Here is an 18,106-nt window from a genome sequence, read left to right as displayed (position 1 = left end):
CGTCTGCCGGTCTTCGGGTCCTGTTTGTTACAAGTTTCATATAGCAAGAACGCCGAGAAGAGAGAGAGAGAGAGAGAGAAAGAGAAAGGCGGCCGTAGGCGCGCGAGGAGAGCGTGGAAAAGGGAAAGGAGACGGGAAGAATTGAGCGCGGGAGCGACCGGCAATGTGCAGGAAAGGAAGAGGAAAGGCATATAGTTAGACCATGAGCAGAGCTCCGGGCCTTAGTTTCCAAAGCTTTCTCATCTCCTCTTTAACTCTTTCGGCATCTAATGCCCTCCTGCCTCTTGGAATAGAAACCCTGTTATCTGCTGTCGGGGTTGCTACCTTGGCGTCCTTCGCTGCAGCTCGGAAAAGCAAGGCAATCGCCCTCTGAAAAAGAAAATAAAACTAAACCCATTAGTTGTTTCGACGGAGCAGACGGGGGGAGGAAGTTGTGCGTTAGCAACCAGATCCGGGATGTTATAGGGGTGCAAAAAGAAAAAAAAGAAGAAGAAAGGCGCACACGATCGTATTTCTCGGCAGATCATATGCCACCCGAGCCACAAGTTGGGTGTACCTGCAGTTGCTCGGCGCCGACTGTATGCTCTTTCGATGCGAGTGCGGGCTTAACTCTTCCCTGGCTCCTTGGATTTGTACCATGCTCAAGATCCTCACGAAGAAGCTCAGGAATCAAAGTTTGAATGAGATTCAGCCTTTCCAGCTGAAGGTAAGAAGAAGAAAATACAACATGTAAAAAAATCTCCCAGAAAGTTCTCTTAAGTGGAACTTGGCAATAGCTAAGAAGCCGGTAGGCATCATTTATAATCGGGGTGCTATATCCCCGGGCACCCTGCTCGCTGGGAGAGTTGAAGAAAGGAGAGCAGGTCTGCAGGCGAAGAAATAAGCCTGCTAACTTTGAACATCAACTTGTCCCTGGCCGATAGATACGGTTGTGATAAAAGGCCGACAGCCTGGAATACAAAGCCTTAGATCAGTGCTCACGGTTGTAAATCCCCCCTCCTGCTTTTTTTTAAGGCTGTTACCTGTTTCCCAGGAATATGTTCATATTGTTGCTTATGAAACCCATCGGTGTGGGAGAAGTTGGGAAATCTCCTTGTACTAGATGCTGTTGAAAATCGAGCTGTGTTCTGCAAAACTAACGTGTTCCAAATACTGAGAAGCATCATCCTGAATGCTAAGACTAGCTTCTGTCTAAATGTACTACTAACGGTTGAATTGCACAGCTCCTAAGCCTCACCTAAGGATTGAACTCATGAAATCAGCACAGCACTGTAGATTGACTGCAGGCTGTGGGACCCTTTTCTTACTGCTGAATGTTTGCTTTTGCATATAAAATGGAACTGGATCTGAATCCAGCTTCTTGCATTTTATCCTTTATAGATTTTAAAGCAAAGGCAGTGGCTTTTTCCTGCAGCCTGAATCCCCCTCTGCATTCTGAATGCCCCTTCTCTATCTCTTTCACCCCTGAAATGAAATATAAATTTTAAATAGGCTCAAATGCATATCCAAACTACTTAGTGAAGCTCTTTCTGATATCATTAGAGCTTAAAATCATGATTATTAACACACACACACACACACACACACACACACAGTAACAGTTGATCTATTTAAGATTCTATTACTGAGAAGGCTCTTTGAACTATAAATCTAGTAAGGGTTTGCAGTGCATTAAATATCTGCAATATGTCAAGATTTAGTTTTAAAGTGTGCTGTGCTTCAAGAACTAACTTTTTTGCAAACTTGCCATTGATTCTTTTTAAATTAACAACCTACTTTTAATTTAGAGGAGAATCCCATGCACAAGGAAGACACCTAATATTTTAAGGTCTTGGTTTTTGCCTCTTTTCCCTCCACCACCTTTTCACTTTCAAGTGATTCAAGTTGCAGAAATACAGTACATCCAGTTTGCCACTGATTGTATTTTGCAGTTAGCAGTACTGGGTTTTTGGAACATCTGCAAAATTAGATATGTAAAATTTTGCAATACACCCCCCCCCCCAGCAATCAAAATTAATGAGCTGCCCACTTGATACAGATACATGTTTAGACATGCATTTGTATGAGCAAAATGGCTCCTTGCTTTCAAATGCTTTTACCTATCCAGCTGTATAATAATTTTACTCATTCAATTTGCTGTATACTGTACATATTTTTTGCTTCAATCTTGGCTGTATTTTGAATTCATTAATAAATGGCTTGAGGTTTTGAAAGTTTTGTGTAGAAAACATTCTGTTTGAATGATCTAGTAGTCCATGGAGGCAGTGATGGTGATCTCAAAAGGTTCCATATGCAGGAATGGGGATCTTTAGCACTAGCTTCTTGGTAGAATTGTCACCAATTTAGAGGGGCACAGAATGGCTAGAGCCCTGTGTTTGTTTGTTTTCAATTTTTACAACATAAGATTTTAAAATAAGGCAATAGCTTTGAGTCAGCCAGGGGGATGGCTGACACTTTTGCCTCCAATGAGACCAAGAATTATTTGGGTAGGAGCAGAGGTGGCATTCAGCAGGTTCTGACCAGTTCTGGAGAACCGGTAGCAGAAATCTTAAGTAGTTTGGAGAACCAGTAAATATCACCTCTGACTGGCCCCACCCCCATCTATTCTATGCCTCCCGAGTCCCAGTTGATTGGGAGGAAATGGGGATTTTGCAGTAACCTTCCCCTGGAGTGGGGTGGGAATGGAGATTTTATATTATCTTTCCCCTGCCATGCCCAACAAGCCACGCTCACAGAACTGGTAGTAAAGTTTTTTGAATCCCACTACTGGGTAGTCTATTCACAGCAAAACTTACATTTTGATTTTGTGTTCCAGGATGTCTATCCCACCTTCCATGTGGGAAACATGTACTGTAACTAATTTTGTAAAAGCCAACAATTGAACTCTTGAAAAGCTAAGCAGATTTGGGCCTGGTTAGTATTTGAATGGGAGAAAGGTTGCAACCTTCCAAAAGAAGGCAGTGACAAACCACTGCTGTGTTATTGCCAATACAACTATAAAGAAGTATCCATGAAGTAGAGCTTAACTTGAAGAAGGAAACTTTTGTAAATTGCTCTATAAATATTAAATATTTGTTATAGAACATGTTTGACATTCCCCCCCCCCCCCAATATGGAACTGTCACTCCCTTAATTTCCTCAAGGCAACATATCCTGCATACTAGTGGACACGTGCCAAGATATATGAGCTCCTGTCTGACTTGGCAGGGCAAAGAGGGCAGAAGGCCAACCTGTTTCTTCAGCTCTTGAGTCTGATGGGCATGGAACAGTATTTCTTTATGTTGTGAATTTCAACAAGTAACAACCAATCAACCATTGTACGAATGAACAAACAAGAAAGGAATTTAAAGTCAACCCTGCATTGGCCATGTGACAACAGAATAATTATCTGAACAGCTATTTCTTGTCTTCAAAATGTTGTTTCTGAGAACCTCTGAAAAGCCTAGATGTGATGTAAGCCTGGAAGACGATACTTTCAGACTTACTTCAGGAGACTTTTGCCATTTACTCTGTAATTAAGCAGAATGCATTTGATTTTCTGTGTCAAAATGGTGACAGATTGTTATTTAACTTATCATTGTTCTATGTTGGCTGCTGGTGAAGGGAGAAGGCACGTGTAAGTAGCCTTATGAGTCAAAATAACCTACTTAACATCTAGTATTGTGCATACTGATGGGAAGTTCTGCTCTTGGTTGCTCTGGCTCAGTCAACGAAGTGTTTTGGGATGTTTTTGCTATAAGCTGTGACCTTTCCCATTATTAATAGCAGAGTGTTTCCCCATCTCTCCAATTCCCATTCTGTTGAGTAATCTTTCCTGTGCAGTGACTACTTTTGCAGACTTCATTTTGTTTCATTTGCTGAGTTAAAGATAATTGGAACTGATTGTAGGAATAGACTATTAAGGTTTTTTATTTTACCCGAGTTTCTTGATCTTTTTGTTGAATTTGAGGCACGTTTTTCATTCAACTGATGAAAGTCTTGATCTCTTGGATTCCCTCATCTACTGTGTTGATCAGGTTTTTATTTGAAGGTCTACTATCCACTTTTTACTAGAATGGTGCTTTCATGACATGATGCTATAATGTCACTACAGAATGAACAAACCCCAATCAATAGATTACTCCCATGGAGATTATTGCTGCGTGAATCAATACTCCACCATCATAAAATCTGTAGGTGAACCAGGTTTCTGATTCCCTGAAAAGAGTAAGAAGGAAGTTGATGGGTGGATGAAATCGTGTATAGGTTGACCTGTCAAATTTTAAGTTACCACATAGCATGCTTGCTATGCTGGAAAAAAAATACGAGTTGTATTCTTCTGTTATAAAGGCTTTAGCAGTGGCTAGCATTGCTTGGAAGTTGTGTTGAGGTTTATAATCTACAGTTTCTATCTGTAGAAGACAATGGAAGATTATTGAAGTGGAGATGTTACCAATTACTTGGTTTGCAGCATATTAAGAGAGAGGGACTGCTAAACAAGAACTTGTTTAGCCAAAATGTTCACTCAGCAGGAAGAACTAATGCTGTTGATAATTGCATAAAAGGAAGAAAGAAAAAGAAAAGGATCTGAAAACTCAGAAATTAATTCTGTTGTAAGAATTCTTTATGTTTATTGTGAGACAAATATGTTTTGAATGCTTATTAATACTATTAATAACTACTATTTTTAATGGTCTCTAATTTATTAGCAGTTTAGCTCCCATGCTATTTAATCCAGCCCTATCATACTGTTGCAAATTATGAGCAAATTATTACTATTGTAATTAAAGTTTTTAATAAAATTATTAAAAATAACACCATTGTGCAGTCACATCAAATATAAGTACATAAATAAATCATGGCCTTTGTGTGATGAAGTTATTATACAAGCTTTAATATTTGCCTCTCAGTCACCTGTCCCAGAGACACCTGGCTATGAGCTACATCTTCAGTTCTTGAACTTTGTGGAAATGGATTTTGAAATTAGCCATCATTCTTTTATCTCAATTCATTTCAATGTGTAGGGCCGCCCATCTCAAATGCATGATTATGGTCAGCTAAAAATATTTAAAAGCAATATAAAAAGCATGTAACAAAATTATACACAATATAGCAGCCAAGGAAAGCCAGCCAATAACAATAATTAACAATCAAGATATGGGCTAAGCCATACATCTGGGCCCCCAGGATTGACAACAAAACCAGATTTTCAAGGCCGTATCCTATCAACAAGTAATCTGATTTTTTTCCCCAAGGTATATGTTCCATGTAACTATTCTCTAGTCCTTTATTTCATTGTACTATTTTAAAAAGAGGTATAATAAGTAATATCTTCATGGCATAAATATCATGGCTTCAATATGGATGAAATTGATAGCTGCTAAGCTTGCTTGTAGCTTTCGTAAGGCTGCAGCATAGACATAATGGACTGTATGATGATTAGATTATTTTTGTCTATAGGAATTTACAAATAATATGGAATATGTGATTGGCTATTTGGGGATTTTCATATTGTGCAAACCCAAGCCTCTTGGATTAATTTAGTAAGCCATAGTTCTGTTTATTAAGGGATACAGTGTATGTGAAGTTCTAGGTTCCAAAATCAAGGTTTTCTGTAAACCATCGAGGTGCATATAATTTGTAATTAAAGATATAAAATAAATAAAAAGTTCTTCAAAGTGGAGAGGCACATCATGGGATTTTTTTTACTTGTTCCCAGATTATTTATAATTAAGAGTCAGCATTGCAGTGTCCAAGTTTCCTGTTTACCCCAAATTATTTATTACAGTTGAAACAAAAAGGAGCTTTCATTTGGGGTGCAGGTGTGAAAGTGGTCAGTTTTCTGTATAGTTTGTTTATGGGCTTTTCAGAGAGAAGCCAGGATGCTGGAATAGATAAGATTTTGGTCTGATCTGGCCCAGATCCTCTTACATGTTCATACCCTTAACAGTGGCTACATTAATGTAATGGGACATTTGCTTGCACATAAATAAAAAATAAACCAATTCCTTATTCATAGGTTTCATTGTAAATAAGAGTGGTAGTTTTCTTGAGCTTTGCTTGCAAATTTGGGAGGAAGAGTCAATGGTAAAAGTGTCCTAAACATTTTGACTTTTCCCTTTTCTCCTGGTTTCATTATCGTATGCTTGGATGGCAAAAGTGACTATTGCATTCAAGGAAATGTAAGTAAATTTGCTGTCTTGAGTGGGAGCAAAAATGCTTGAAGGAATGAGAAAGACTGCTAGAGTTGTATTCCTGAATTATTGGGTTTAAAGATACAGCTACTGTATAAAGAATTGTATGCACACTCCTTATTTAAAATTGCAAGTTTTTCAAAAAACATTTTTAGTCTCTTAAGATACCATGCTTCCAGATGTTTTCGTCTTAGCTCATTGGAGTTGCTGGCATGGCTGTTGGTAAAAGATAGATAGATAGATAGATAGACTGACAGACAGACAGACAGACAGACAGATAGATGATAGATGGATATGGATATGGACACACACACACACACACACACACACACACACAACCTGCCCTCATATGTATTACATAAAAGACATCACAAGAAAAAAAAGTGAAGAGAAGAGGAAAATGGAAGACACCAGTTTTTAAAAGTTACGGAAGCTAAAGTTGAAAATGTTTAGGGAGAGGTGTGTCATAGTGGTGAGTTCCTGAGAAAAAGAAATAATTTTGATGAAATGGATCCACTGAGTGTGAGAAATATAGTATCTTTGCTAATCCTTTCTGTGATATGCCTATTTTTAACTGTTATGGCTTTTTGGAAGATTTGGGGAACTAGAATTTGGTAAAGACCATGGGACCTCTCAAATCTCTTCCAATAATTGAAATATCCCAGTCTCTTGTTGCTACTGGTTTTATCTTTGGAGGAATACTTGCTCCTTTTCTGCTTATATCATTTAATGAGTTGGAGTGAGATTGCATCTTCTCAATAAGATGGGGATAGCATCCATGTATGAATTAACACCGTCCGCTCTCTGATTGGACTGAGTCTGATTAATAATTAATTAGTACCCCTTTATAACCCTCCTGCACTGGATCCACTCCAGCTTTTCGACTCAGTCCACTCTGAGGACAACTAGGTTATCCAAAATTATTCCTGTCATCGAATTTGATATTCACAGAGATCATCACTCACATTGACAGCTATTTCAAAAATTTAGTGAGTAAAGCTGGTTTTTGCAGCTATATCCTCACTTGCAGTCAAGGCTCCCAGGTGGCCATGTTGGGCACTCTTGCCTAGGCCTGTCAGACTCTTGCTGCCAAAAAAAAGGACTTTGCTGTCAAGTGTCTATCTTGGGAGGAGACTGCTATCTGCCCGTTGGGTTGTGACTGACCCCAGGGGCCTGGATCATGCTGCGCAATGGCAACACGCGCTCCGAGCCTTCCCTCTCTGGCTCGTAGCTGCCTGGGGCTCCTTGGATCGCATTTGCATGCCCACCGGTGTCCTAGGTGAGGGGATCGGCTCTAAGCCTTCTGCGAGCCTCACTGCGCTCCCACCCTATCTTCGGCTGATTTTGCCGCCGAAGGAGCAGCTTGACTAGTGCATATGCGCACTGAGTTCCGCTTGTTTTCCTTACCTCCCTGAGGCCAGGACACAGCTGAGGAGTGAAGAAATGGTAACGCCTTCCTTTCTGGGCAAGAAGGAACAAATTGAAGAGTGGAGGCAGCCATTTAGTCTCCCGCCTAAACCAACAAACTTTTAAAAAGGCTGCGAATGCCATTTTGGGCGCTCTGTCAGGTGCGCCTGTTATATATGCAAATGTTCCCTGTTACCAGCTCTCTGATTGGCTGGTCATTTGACAGTTGCTTTGGGCTCGAGTATAAATACCCTGACAGTTGCAGGGACGTTTTGAATCGCAGTCATCTCGCAATAAACATCTTATCTCTAATTCCATGGCTCCTGCGTCTTTCCCTCACAAACATATTCAACACTGGCGAATCCTCGTCGCCAGTTTTACATACGTGTTGTGTGAGGGAAAAGATGCAGGAGCCATGGAATCAGAGAGTAAGATGTTTATTGCGAGATGACCGCGATTCAAAACGTCCCTGCAACTGTCAGGGTATTTATACTCGAGCCCAAAGCAACTGTCAAATGACCAGCCAATCAGAGAGCTGGTAACAGGGAACATTTGCATATATAACACTCCTTCCCCCCAGTTATTTACATACTCAACACTCCTCTAACATTTGCATATATAACAGTGCCCACCATTTTGAGCAGCATTTGTGGCCATGTATGACAGCAGCATCCTGGGGCCTTTCTCTGACGAACGCAGAGAAGGGCATGATCTAGCTACCAGGCCGGCAGATATTTTGCCTCCCCCTTCTTAGGCACAGCCCTTGGCATCTCAACCTAGTGTGGGGGCCCAGAGCCACAGCAAGGCCCACAAAACCAATAAAGCCAGAAAGACAAAGAAGTATTTGAAGGTGGTGGCTAAGATAAAACACATCAGCTGAGATGAGCAACACCATTCTCCTTCAGTGCTTCATGACCAACCAGGCCCCAGGTCAGGTATCGGAGGCCCTTCTCTTCTAATAAGGTAGGGATAGCATCCGGCCGCACCCTACAAGTGGGACTGGTCCTCCTGATGGGTCTATGGCCGTTGGTCTCTCGATTAATGGATCTTGATCTGACTTGGAGACAGTTGTTTTTGGTTGTCTTTGTTCAATAAAGATTGTTTATACTGTTTGGATAACACTTGAGTCTGTGATTGTCTTGTTCCTCACCGAAAAGCTGGGGTGGATCCGGTGCAGGTGAGTTATAAAGGGGTACTAATTAATTATTAATCAGACTCAGTCCAATCAGAGAGCGGATGGTGTTAACCCATACATGGATGCTATCCCCACCTTATTAGAAGAGGCATATCAGGCAAGTACCAACACTCTTTCTGTGCCAATAAGGAGAATAAGGAGAAGTATGACAACAGAAAACCACCTCACAAAACCACCCATATAGAACTGAGGATATAATGGATTCTTAGCTCCTGGACGCTCTTTAAGATGTTCACTTTCTTTAGTGAGAACAACATAAAGCAATGAAGTTGTAAATATATGTTTAAAAATTATCTGTATGAAATTCCAGAGCTGGAGAATTTTAGTATATAAAAGATTATAGTATCTTTTTGGAGAAGGTAAAGATGTAAATTATGGCTTCAAGGCAATAAATATTTGTGTTTTTAGAAAAAAAAATGTTAGATTCAAAGTTGCAATAAATGCATGAATTACCCACAAAATGTGGAAATTGATAAGTACTAGGGCAAACTAAAAGTAGAAAGCTGGATAGTGTCATTTTTACCAATCCAGAAAATGTAGGCACAATTCTTTGAAGTATCTGGATGGGAGCCCCATATCTCTGGTGAGGAGAAAGAAGGAGAACTAGTATAGTGTCCTTGCCTGATATCCAGACAACTTTTAATTTTCTATAATTAAATTTAACATGTTGAACAGTTTTGTAACGTTGACATTCTTGTATACAACATCATGTGCTTTCTACAGTTTTCTACAATTAATATACTTTTTAGCAGCTGTTAAACTAAGCAGAAACTGTAATGTAAACAGAATATGGAACTGGAAAGCATAAATCTTTGTCTTTTTGTTTCTGAGCTAAAGAGCATTTATTAAAATATTTTTCTCAGCATCTTGAAAAAAGATGATATGTGAATTTCAATTAAATATTTTACATATCTGTGGTTTTTATGTTTTTTTCCCTATCTCCCATCAGGATTATTACACAGTGAGTTAAAAACCCTTTCTACTTCTTTATATTATAAACCTCTAGGAAAGCTGAAGCTCCCAAAGCTGCTACTAATTCTTGTGTAAGATTTGCAGCTTTTGTGAGCCATAGATGAACTGTGTAGCCCTGAAGTAGTAATTATTCTTTGAAACATATTAATATTGTTGCTAATATACTTCGTAGCATTTCTGTTGATAATTGTGATATAGGTAAAGGGTCCCATGTACCATCTAATCATTTCACTCTTAGCATGCGTCCAGATTTGTTTAGGCAGATAACATTTTAAAAAATATATAAGCAGCATAAAATATCAATATGTAGAGTAGCAATCAAGGTAAAACCAATTACCACAAATCAACAACTTCATGGTTCTCCATGAAGTTAGTGCAACACCACACGTACTATAGTTAGTTTCATAAAATGGAAAAGTAGCGGCTGAAGGAAGACAAAGAACAAATCTGAAGGATCTTGGATCAGGGCTTCTATAAAAACTTACCTCGTGATAGTAAGAACAGCAAATGTCACTATTTCTCGGCTCTCACTGTGTTCACAGAGTGCCTCTCGGCAGCATTGTGTGTAAGATCATCCTTCGGAAGGAAGACTCACTTCTGAGGCAGGGTGAAAGAATTTGTCAAGCACTTGACAGATAAAATTGCTCAAATTTGTTCTTAGTTGGAATCCCAAGTGTGGAACAGGTCCATTAGAGATGCTCAGGGAGTGGACTAACCTAGTTACCCAATTAATTTCATTGGATCCCACCTGTGTGGACAATTTGCATCCAGTTTCCCAGCTCCCCTCTTTAAGGAAGATGATGGAAAAAGTGGTTGCACCTCAGTTTTAGAGTGTTCTGGATCACTTTCAGGTGGGTTTTAGGTCTGGTTATGGGACAGAGCGTTGGCCACACTTTTAGATGATGTATGGTGGGAGTAGAATGGGGTACTGTATCCATCTTTGCTCTTCTTGACCTCTCAGCAGCTTTTGATTCCGTTGACCCTTTGGGCCATCTATGAGAACTGGGGCTGGATGGTGCAATCTTATGCTGGTTCAGCTCCTTTGTTCAAGTCCGGTCCCAATCAGCATTGATAGAGAGTGAGAGGTCAAGCCCATGGCAGCTCCTTTGTGGCATGCTTCAGGGTTTGGGGCTCCTTTTAAACATACACATAAAACTGGGTGAGATCATCTAATATCATGGGATGAGATATCATCTGGGATGGATTGCAAATCCCAGTGCTACCGGTTTGCTCGTGCATGTGCACAATGCTTCTGCACATGCAAAGAAGTATGTGAGTGGGCAGAGCCTCCCAACGCCGCCGCCACTACCGGTTTGCCCGATCCGGGCTGAACCGGGAGCAACCCACCACTGGGTATCATCAATATGCTGATGATGCCCAACTTTAAATCTCCATCCCCAGTTATACAAATGATGCTGTAACTGCCCTCTTGCAGTGTCTGGAGGCTGTAAGGGATGGGGGACAACAAGCTGAACCCTGGTAAGACAAAGTGGCTGTGGATTCAAGGGGTCTCTGGATCTGAGAATTGATCCGCTGGAGAAATCTGGATTTGGTTGCACTGCCTAGACAGGCCCAGTGGTTAATTTAGGGATTCTCCTAGACTTGTGACTTCTGCTGAAACAACAAGTAGCAACCATAGCTAGGAAAGCCTTTGCACAACTTCATGTTGTGCACCAGTTGTGCCATTTCCTGGTTTGTGTGGCCCTGTGCACAATCACTCATGCTCTGGTTATCTCTGAATATACTTGAAGAGTATTCAGAAGTTGCAGCTGGTGCAGTGCACAGTGGAGGGGACAGTTCTGTAGGCCCTTGGATGGAACATGTAACACTGCTGTTATACAAACTTCTCTGACTGCCAATTTGCTTTGGGTTCCAATTAAGGGTGTTGGTCATTATCTTTAAAGCCCTTTATGGCATGAGTCCAAGCCTATCTGAGTAACTGCCTTTCCCTGATGGGACTAACGTGCTCTACCTGTTCCAGCAGAAAGGGCCTAATTTGGATCTTATCATCCAAATAATTTCAGTTGGGAGGTCCAGGAGAAGAGCCTTTTCTGATGTGGCCGCTCCCACCTTCTGGAATATTATCCTGGCATAGGGAAGTTTAACGCCCACACAACTGACCTTCTGGAAGAGCCTGAGAACTTGGCTGTGCTGCAGTAAACGAGGAGTGATTGATGGTGTAGCGATGATACTCACTCCAAGGCCTCCTATCATTTTGGTTTTCAATTTCTCTATTCAATTTTTCTAATTTAAATGGTATTTTAGTACTTTTTAACTACAGTATTTATTATATTGTAAGCTGCCCAGAGTCACTGTAGGAGTAAGATGGGTGCCATAGAAATTTAATCGATAAAAATAAATTTAGATTATTAGCAAAGCCATTGCATAGTAACCATTTGTTTTTTGACAGGGGAAGAGAGCATTAAATTGTAACAAAGAGCAGAAAACTTGGCCAAATGGAACTATTTCTGAAGATGTTTCAAATTACTGATCTGTTGATCAGTTGTTTTCAATACTAATGAGATTTTTTTAAATGGTTATGTTTTTGACATCCCAAACTGGATTTCAAAGAATAGCAATGTTGATAGGAAGCATCCAATGCACACTGTGGCAAAAAAGCTAAGAAAAGAAGGGATAGATGAACAATGTAAATTTCTTTTGGAAGTTCTTGAAAGAAATATGCATATAATATAGCAAAGATACCATCCATCAGTTTTCTCTAGGTTGCAGTTGGCCAGATATATTAGATGATACTCTTCTTCAGTTATCACGGCTGTCAAGGAGCTGCAAAGTTGGGGACGCTGCACTGAGATGCACCAATTAGCTAGCTTTCAGATTTTGTGGATGGATTTGTATGTGTGTTTGTGGCGTACAGTATATAAATATACTTTGCAAGTTTAACATTTCAGGTAGCATTCAATTAAATACAATACAATGCCAAAAACGTCAGAGCAGTTTATTACAAAAAAATCCAAATTATAGTAAATTAGAATGCCTGAGCGAATAAGAATACTTGTGCTTGGTGATAAACAGGTTCATTTCCAGGTGAACTGCTTTAGGGAGATTAGTCCACAGGCGTGTCACTGCAGCTAAGAGAGTCCTTCAGTTGTTAAATTGCATACCTCTGATAAGGAAACATGTAGAAGAATTTTACCTAATGTGAATTGTATTGTTTATATACAGATTTTATTGATATCTGTGGAGGCAGCAGGAGATGAAAGTGTTGGTTTTCATGTTAGGAATGCAAAATTGAATGCATTATTTGCAGATTATTTTAAGAGTGGGTCAACTCTGGACCTCTCAAACTAATATGTGATTTGGGAGTCACTGGATTTCTCCACAATTGGCAATGGGGCTCTCTTTCTGGGATATCAAATAATTTTGAAATGCATCCTAAGTAGAAAATGAGAAGTTGAAAAATACTTGCTGAAATAAGCATGTCTGTTAAGATTTTTTTTTCATGTAAAATTGAGATTAATTTGGGTATAAAATAGAATATGCATTCATAAAGAAATGCTGATGAAAATTAAACAGGAGACTAGAATTTGCCCATTTCATGTTAAATGATTTTTAAATATGCATTTTCTCCTAGATTTCCTACACACCAAGTGATGAGGAAGACAGTGATGATTCTGAGGGAGAGAACCAGGAACTTGCTCAGATTGACAGAGGTAAAGCATTCCAGTATTTAGGAAACCTACTAAGAATGTTAGTGTTAAACTTGCATTGTTATTTCCAGCCATTATAATTTCCGGGATTTCTACCGCAAATTCTGTCAACCTTTGTTATAATTTATGTAATCCCATCCCATATGGCTAATTTCATCTTCTCTGAAAGTAAGAATTTCCTGTCTAGCAGTCTTCTCAAATTTGATGGCTTCCAGATCTTGTTGAAGTCCTATTAACTCTGGCCAGCATGAGTGATGGTCAAGATTAATGCTGTGACCTCTTGGGTCATTTTTTCAGAGAGATTTCCTGACCAGATTCCTCAATGCCTTTAGCAATGACAGACCTTCTAATGTTCTGCCTGCTCTGGAAAAGTTAGGATACCTTCAGAGATGTATCTGCCTTGAAAACAGCCCACGTTGAATAGTATATTCAAACATCAACACATCATTTTAATGATATTTTGTATTATATCATAAACTGTTTTATGATAATTTTATGTCATAAAATATCTTACAAAATTTGCCAAATTTGAATTCCATGGGAGTTATGGATTCTGGATTTTGGATACATTTGGTTAGCCCATTTGAGGTATCTTGGTACAAAAAGTTTTGTCTCTATGGGTACACTGTTTTGCCCAGTTAAAGATTAGAGGAATCAAGAGTTTTAGTAGTGTATAGATTGCAGGACAATTTCACAGGAACTCTATGCTACTACAAATCTGGAGAAACACATAAAACTTAACCCCTTTTCTTAAAAGATTTATTTGTATCTGTTATCCATGCTTCTTTTATAGAGTGATGTACAAGGGCAGGCTGCTTGATTTTATTCTTGGAACACCAAAGTTAAATTGGGGTAATAGATGATGATGGGAGCAATAATAGCCAGTAAGCTTTATGAGTGGTTGGAAATTCTGCTGTGGATCTTGCTCCAAATCTGAGAAACTCTGTGGCCCTGTTAGGATTTGGCCACTTTTATATGCCTTGTTTTGAGGTCCATTTGCTGGTGAGCCTCTTCATGTGAGGCAGTGCTGATAGCTGTAGGAGAGTTTAGCCAAAATTGCTCTCTTTCATTCTACCAAAAGCAAATTCTGTTATGTTAGTGTACTTTCCATTTGTGATAGAGTAACCTGAAATACAACCATTTACAGAATTTGCACATCATGTTAAGTCATGGTTGTATGAACAGGGTATATAGATTAAATTAAAATTGGTTGGGTTCATGTGTGGGTGCTTCAACACTGGAGGCTTTCAAAGAGATACCATATATCTAAAATGGCATAAAGTCTCCTGCTTGAGCAGGGAGTTGGACTAAATGACCTCAAAGGTCCCTTCCAACTCTGTTATTCTATGTTTTATGTTCTAACTATGCATTACAAGTCATATTTGTTGGTTTCACCCAAATCATTAAGTCTAAATCATGTTAATACATTTTATATTGGCACTACATGTTGCCCAAATGAAGATGGATTGGATGGTTGTCCTTTCTTTTTCTTTTTTGATAAGATACTAAAGTAATATAAGATTTTGGCTGCCATGAACACGTAGACTGGTCAGAATGTAAAGGAGCATTTTGTCAATAGGTACATGTGGAACATGGGTTCTGAACTGTACAGAGCTACTACTCGAGTACTCAAAAGTAGACTCTGCTTCTTACTTACTTACTTCCAGCACATAGAAATGTAGCCTTTTTAAAATTAAATTTCACTCATACTGTGGTGATGACTTTACACCACCAGCTTTTTTCTATTTATCTTCAATGTGTATTGTTCCCATCTCCTCCTGACAAACTAATCTTGGTTCCCCCTCTGTACAGAGTTCTATTTCCAAGGAACTTCAGATGTTTGTAGCTGATTGGGTCTTGGTGGGCCCTAGATAATAGAGTGTCTTTTGCCGTGTGAGTGTGCCAGCTCTTCTTAAATAAAAGGACATTCACTTTCCTGATGATTCCAGAGGTGCTCAGCTTTCCTGCCTGCTTCTTCCAGTATCTGGGATGAAGGACTTATTTGACAGAAGGAGTGGGGGAATGGAACTAGTGGTTTTTAATCACTATGTAAGGCTGCATTAAGATCTTCTCTATCACTGTTTTAAATATTTTCCCAGAGAGAAGACGGAATGGCACCTTGACTCCCTTGGCAACCAATCAACAGCAAAATCAAGAAAATCAGTGCTGCAAAGTCCGGGGCCATTTTCCTTCTGGGCTGGACCACCATAGTTCTGAAGAGGAGTTGGAATGTATCACCCGTGAATTTGCTGCTGAGAAACGGAAGTGGTCTCAGGTCAGCAAGCTTGGCTGCTGCAGTGACAGCTGTAATACCTCCTCCAGTGATGAGGAAGTAAAGACCTTGTGTGGCAAATCCTTCCGGCCAGTGGTCGAAGCTGTGGAGGGTTTGCGTGCCAGTCCTAGCCCAGTGCTCTTCAGTGCCTCACCTCCTAAGAGACTGCAGTCCTTGGTACGGACCACATCATCCCGGCCTATAATTTTTACAAGCATCGGAGGCAGCTTTGAGCAAGGGATGCCGTGTAAACGACACCGACAGGGCTATGGTGACAAAGTCGGGAGGCCCAGTCTCGATCTGGAAAAAATGCAGCAAGTAAGGCGGTGTTGCATCAAATGATACTCATATTTAGTCATATACATGATAGACCTTGGAAAGTTGTGTTAGAAAATGACTATCAAACTTGTTTAGACTTTTCAAAGTCTTTTATCTTTAACCTTGGTAGGCTAACAGTGTTTGGCTTTTTATTCCGTTGGATTTTGAATATTTTCATTCCGCTTGATCTCTGCCCCTCTTGTACCTGCTTTCTGTTCTCAGAATTATTTGTTATTGGAGCGGTTTCCATCTGCCTCTATTTTCATTAGAAACTAGGGAACAATTTCTTGCTTTTGACTGTATATCATAGTGGCTTAAGAGCCGTTTCATTTCTACTTCAAAAATGAGAACATAACACTGGAGTAAAAGCTTTATTTCTACCCAATCCTTTTACTTCTAGAAAGTCTAACATTGCAAGGTAAATGGTAAATACAAGAAATGATATGGATGACCTCGCTGTCTCCTGGAGGCAGTGGCTGGATTTCACTTAAAATGATATGTGAATCCAGCCAGTATGGGTTGCTCAACAAACCATAGTTTAAACAAATAGAGCTTTATGATTTTACGTGGGATAAGGCAGATTCCTGTGCTATTCTGCCACTGACTCTATTCTTTATTTCAATCTTTTTCTTCTTTAGAACACTTCATATTCTATACCTCTTACGTGTCATCAGCTGAGGCCATTGTCCTGCTGTAATGAGTTGGAAGAAGCAGCTGCCCCTTCTGCTTGTCATGCTAGGCTGCTTGTACTTTTGCAGAGGGGTGTTTGCGTCAGTATGTGTATTTCTTTGCATTTGGCTGCCTTCCCATCTTTTCATTTCATTTCTTTTCTTCTTTTTTTAAAAATAATTGGGCTGAAATGGCTTGGCTTGTGTTTCAAGGCACCAAGTACATCTACAGTGAATTGAATAGTCTCCCTTGCAGCCCTTCAATAGTCCTTGGACAATGTCCTAATTACACCCTGGACCTGCTGCCAGCCATATGCATTTTAACGAGGGCTTTGTGATTGTGTCCCAGAAAGAACAGGGTCATGTCTGGCCTTTGGCAAGGGTGCAGCCTCTTCTTTTCATGGTACCCATTCAGAAGTATTGTCAGGCACAAGGCAGATGGGGTGCCTGTGTGTGGTAGGCAAAGTGTTTTGGTTGCTCAAAGTGCCAGCAGTCAGAAAGAGAGCAGAGAGCGAACCAGCTGCAGCCATTATAGATGGATAGAAGATTGCAGTTAGATACTGTAACCCATCACACATAATTTAGAATAGTTTCATCTGTCAAAAATGAAGCTATTAGAATCCTGGATTTTCTGGAGTGGTTTCTAGGAACAAATTCCAGAAATCCATCAGAGGCCCCACTGAGCACTTGAAATGGCTCTTAAGAGTTTATGGGTCGCTCTCTAGAGCAAGTAGGTGAAGAAGAACCAAAAGCAAATACTTGATGGCCCTTTAATGGATAGCTGCAATTCTGCTCGGACCCCCCTCCCCAAATAAACATAAATCAGCTGGATCTTCTTATAGGCATGGGCCGGAGGTTTGCTCTTGAAAATCTGGACTTTTCACAGTAAGCAAAATGGTTGCATTGAATGCCAAAGCAGAAAGACCTGCTGAACTCTCAATGCTTTCCTTTGGATGAACAAGTCCTGCTAACTGAACTCAATCATGCACATTGACTGAAGTAGTACTAAAGTAATGGGAAATAATACAGAGAGGGTCAGCATGAATTCATGTTTTGTAGAAACACTTAGAGTGGCAGTTCAGCTCTTTCTCAAGCCTTTTTTTAACCATGAGTGCTTGGTGTTCTTTTGGAGAATGAAAAGGAGCAATGAAATAGCATATTCTGGAGAAAAGCAGAGACAAAAGCATATTTGTGGCTATGAGTTTGACCTATCCACATGCCTTTATTGGAAGGGAATCATGTATTCTATTTTCCTGAGGATTGGGTTTTGCAGCCCTTTCCTTAGAAATTGTTCAACGAAGGAAAGAACTCCTTGACACAATTGCACTGCTCAGCTTCTCTTATTTCAAATTTACAATGAGAAATCTACATGAAATCATAAACTTTTCAGAAGACTCCATTGGACATCATCTAAATAAATCAATGGGGAGGCT

At 39.9% G+C, this 18,106-nt stretch overlaps 1 protein-coding gene across 2 annotated transcripts in view; it reads left to right on the top strand.

Moving 5' to 3' along the window:
- The first annotated feature begins 1 nt into the window (after position 1).
- The window catches only part of LOC116507891, a 74,073-nt gene continuing 55,968 nt past the window's right edge, over positions 2-18,106 (top strand). The window contains exons 1-3 of one of the 2 annotated variants that reach the window (XM_032216278.1): positions 2-706; positions 13,340-13,418; positions 15,515-16,005. In XM_032216278.1, coding sequence (XP_032072169.1) covers positions 581-706; positions 13,340-13,418; positions 15,515-16,005 — 696 coding nt within the window. In that variant the 5' untranslated portion in view covers positions 2-580. The remainder of the gene's footprint in view (positions 707-13,339; positions 13,419-15,514; positions 16,006-18,106) is intronic. The other variant, XM_032216277.1, reaches the window with a different exon arrangement.

The sequence above is a fragment of the Thamnophis elegans genome, chromosome 4 (genome assembly GCF_009769535.1).
Source record: "Thamnophis elegans isolate rThaEle1 chromosome 4, rThaEle1.pri, whole genome shotgun sequence".
Lineage (NCBI taxonomy): Eukaryota > Metazoa > Chordata > Lepidosauria > Squamata > Colubridae > Thamnophis > Thamnophis elegans.
Note: the sequence above shows the minus strand (reverse complement) of the source record. Positions and strands in the feature narration are given on the sequence as shown.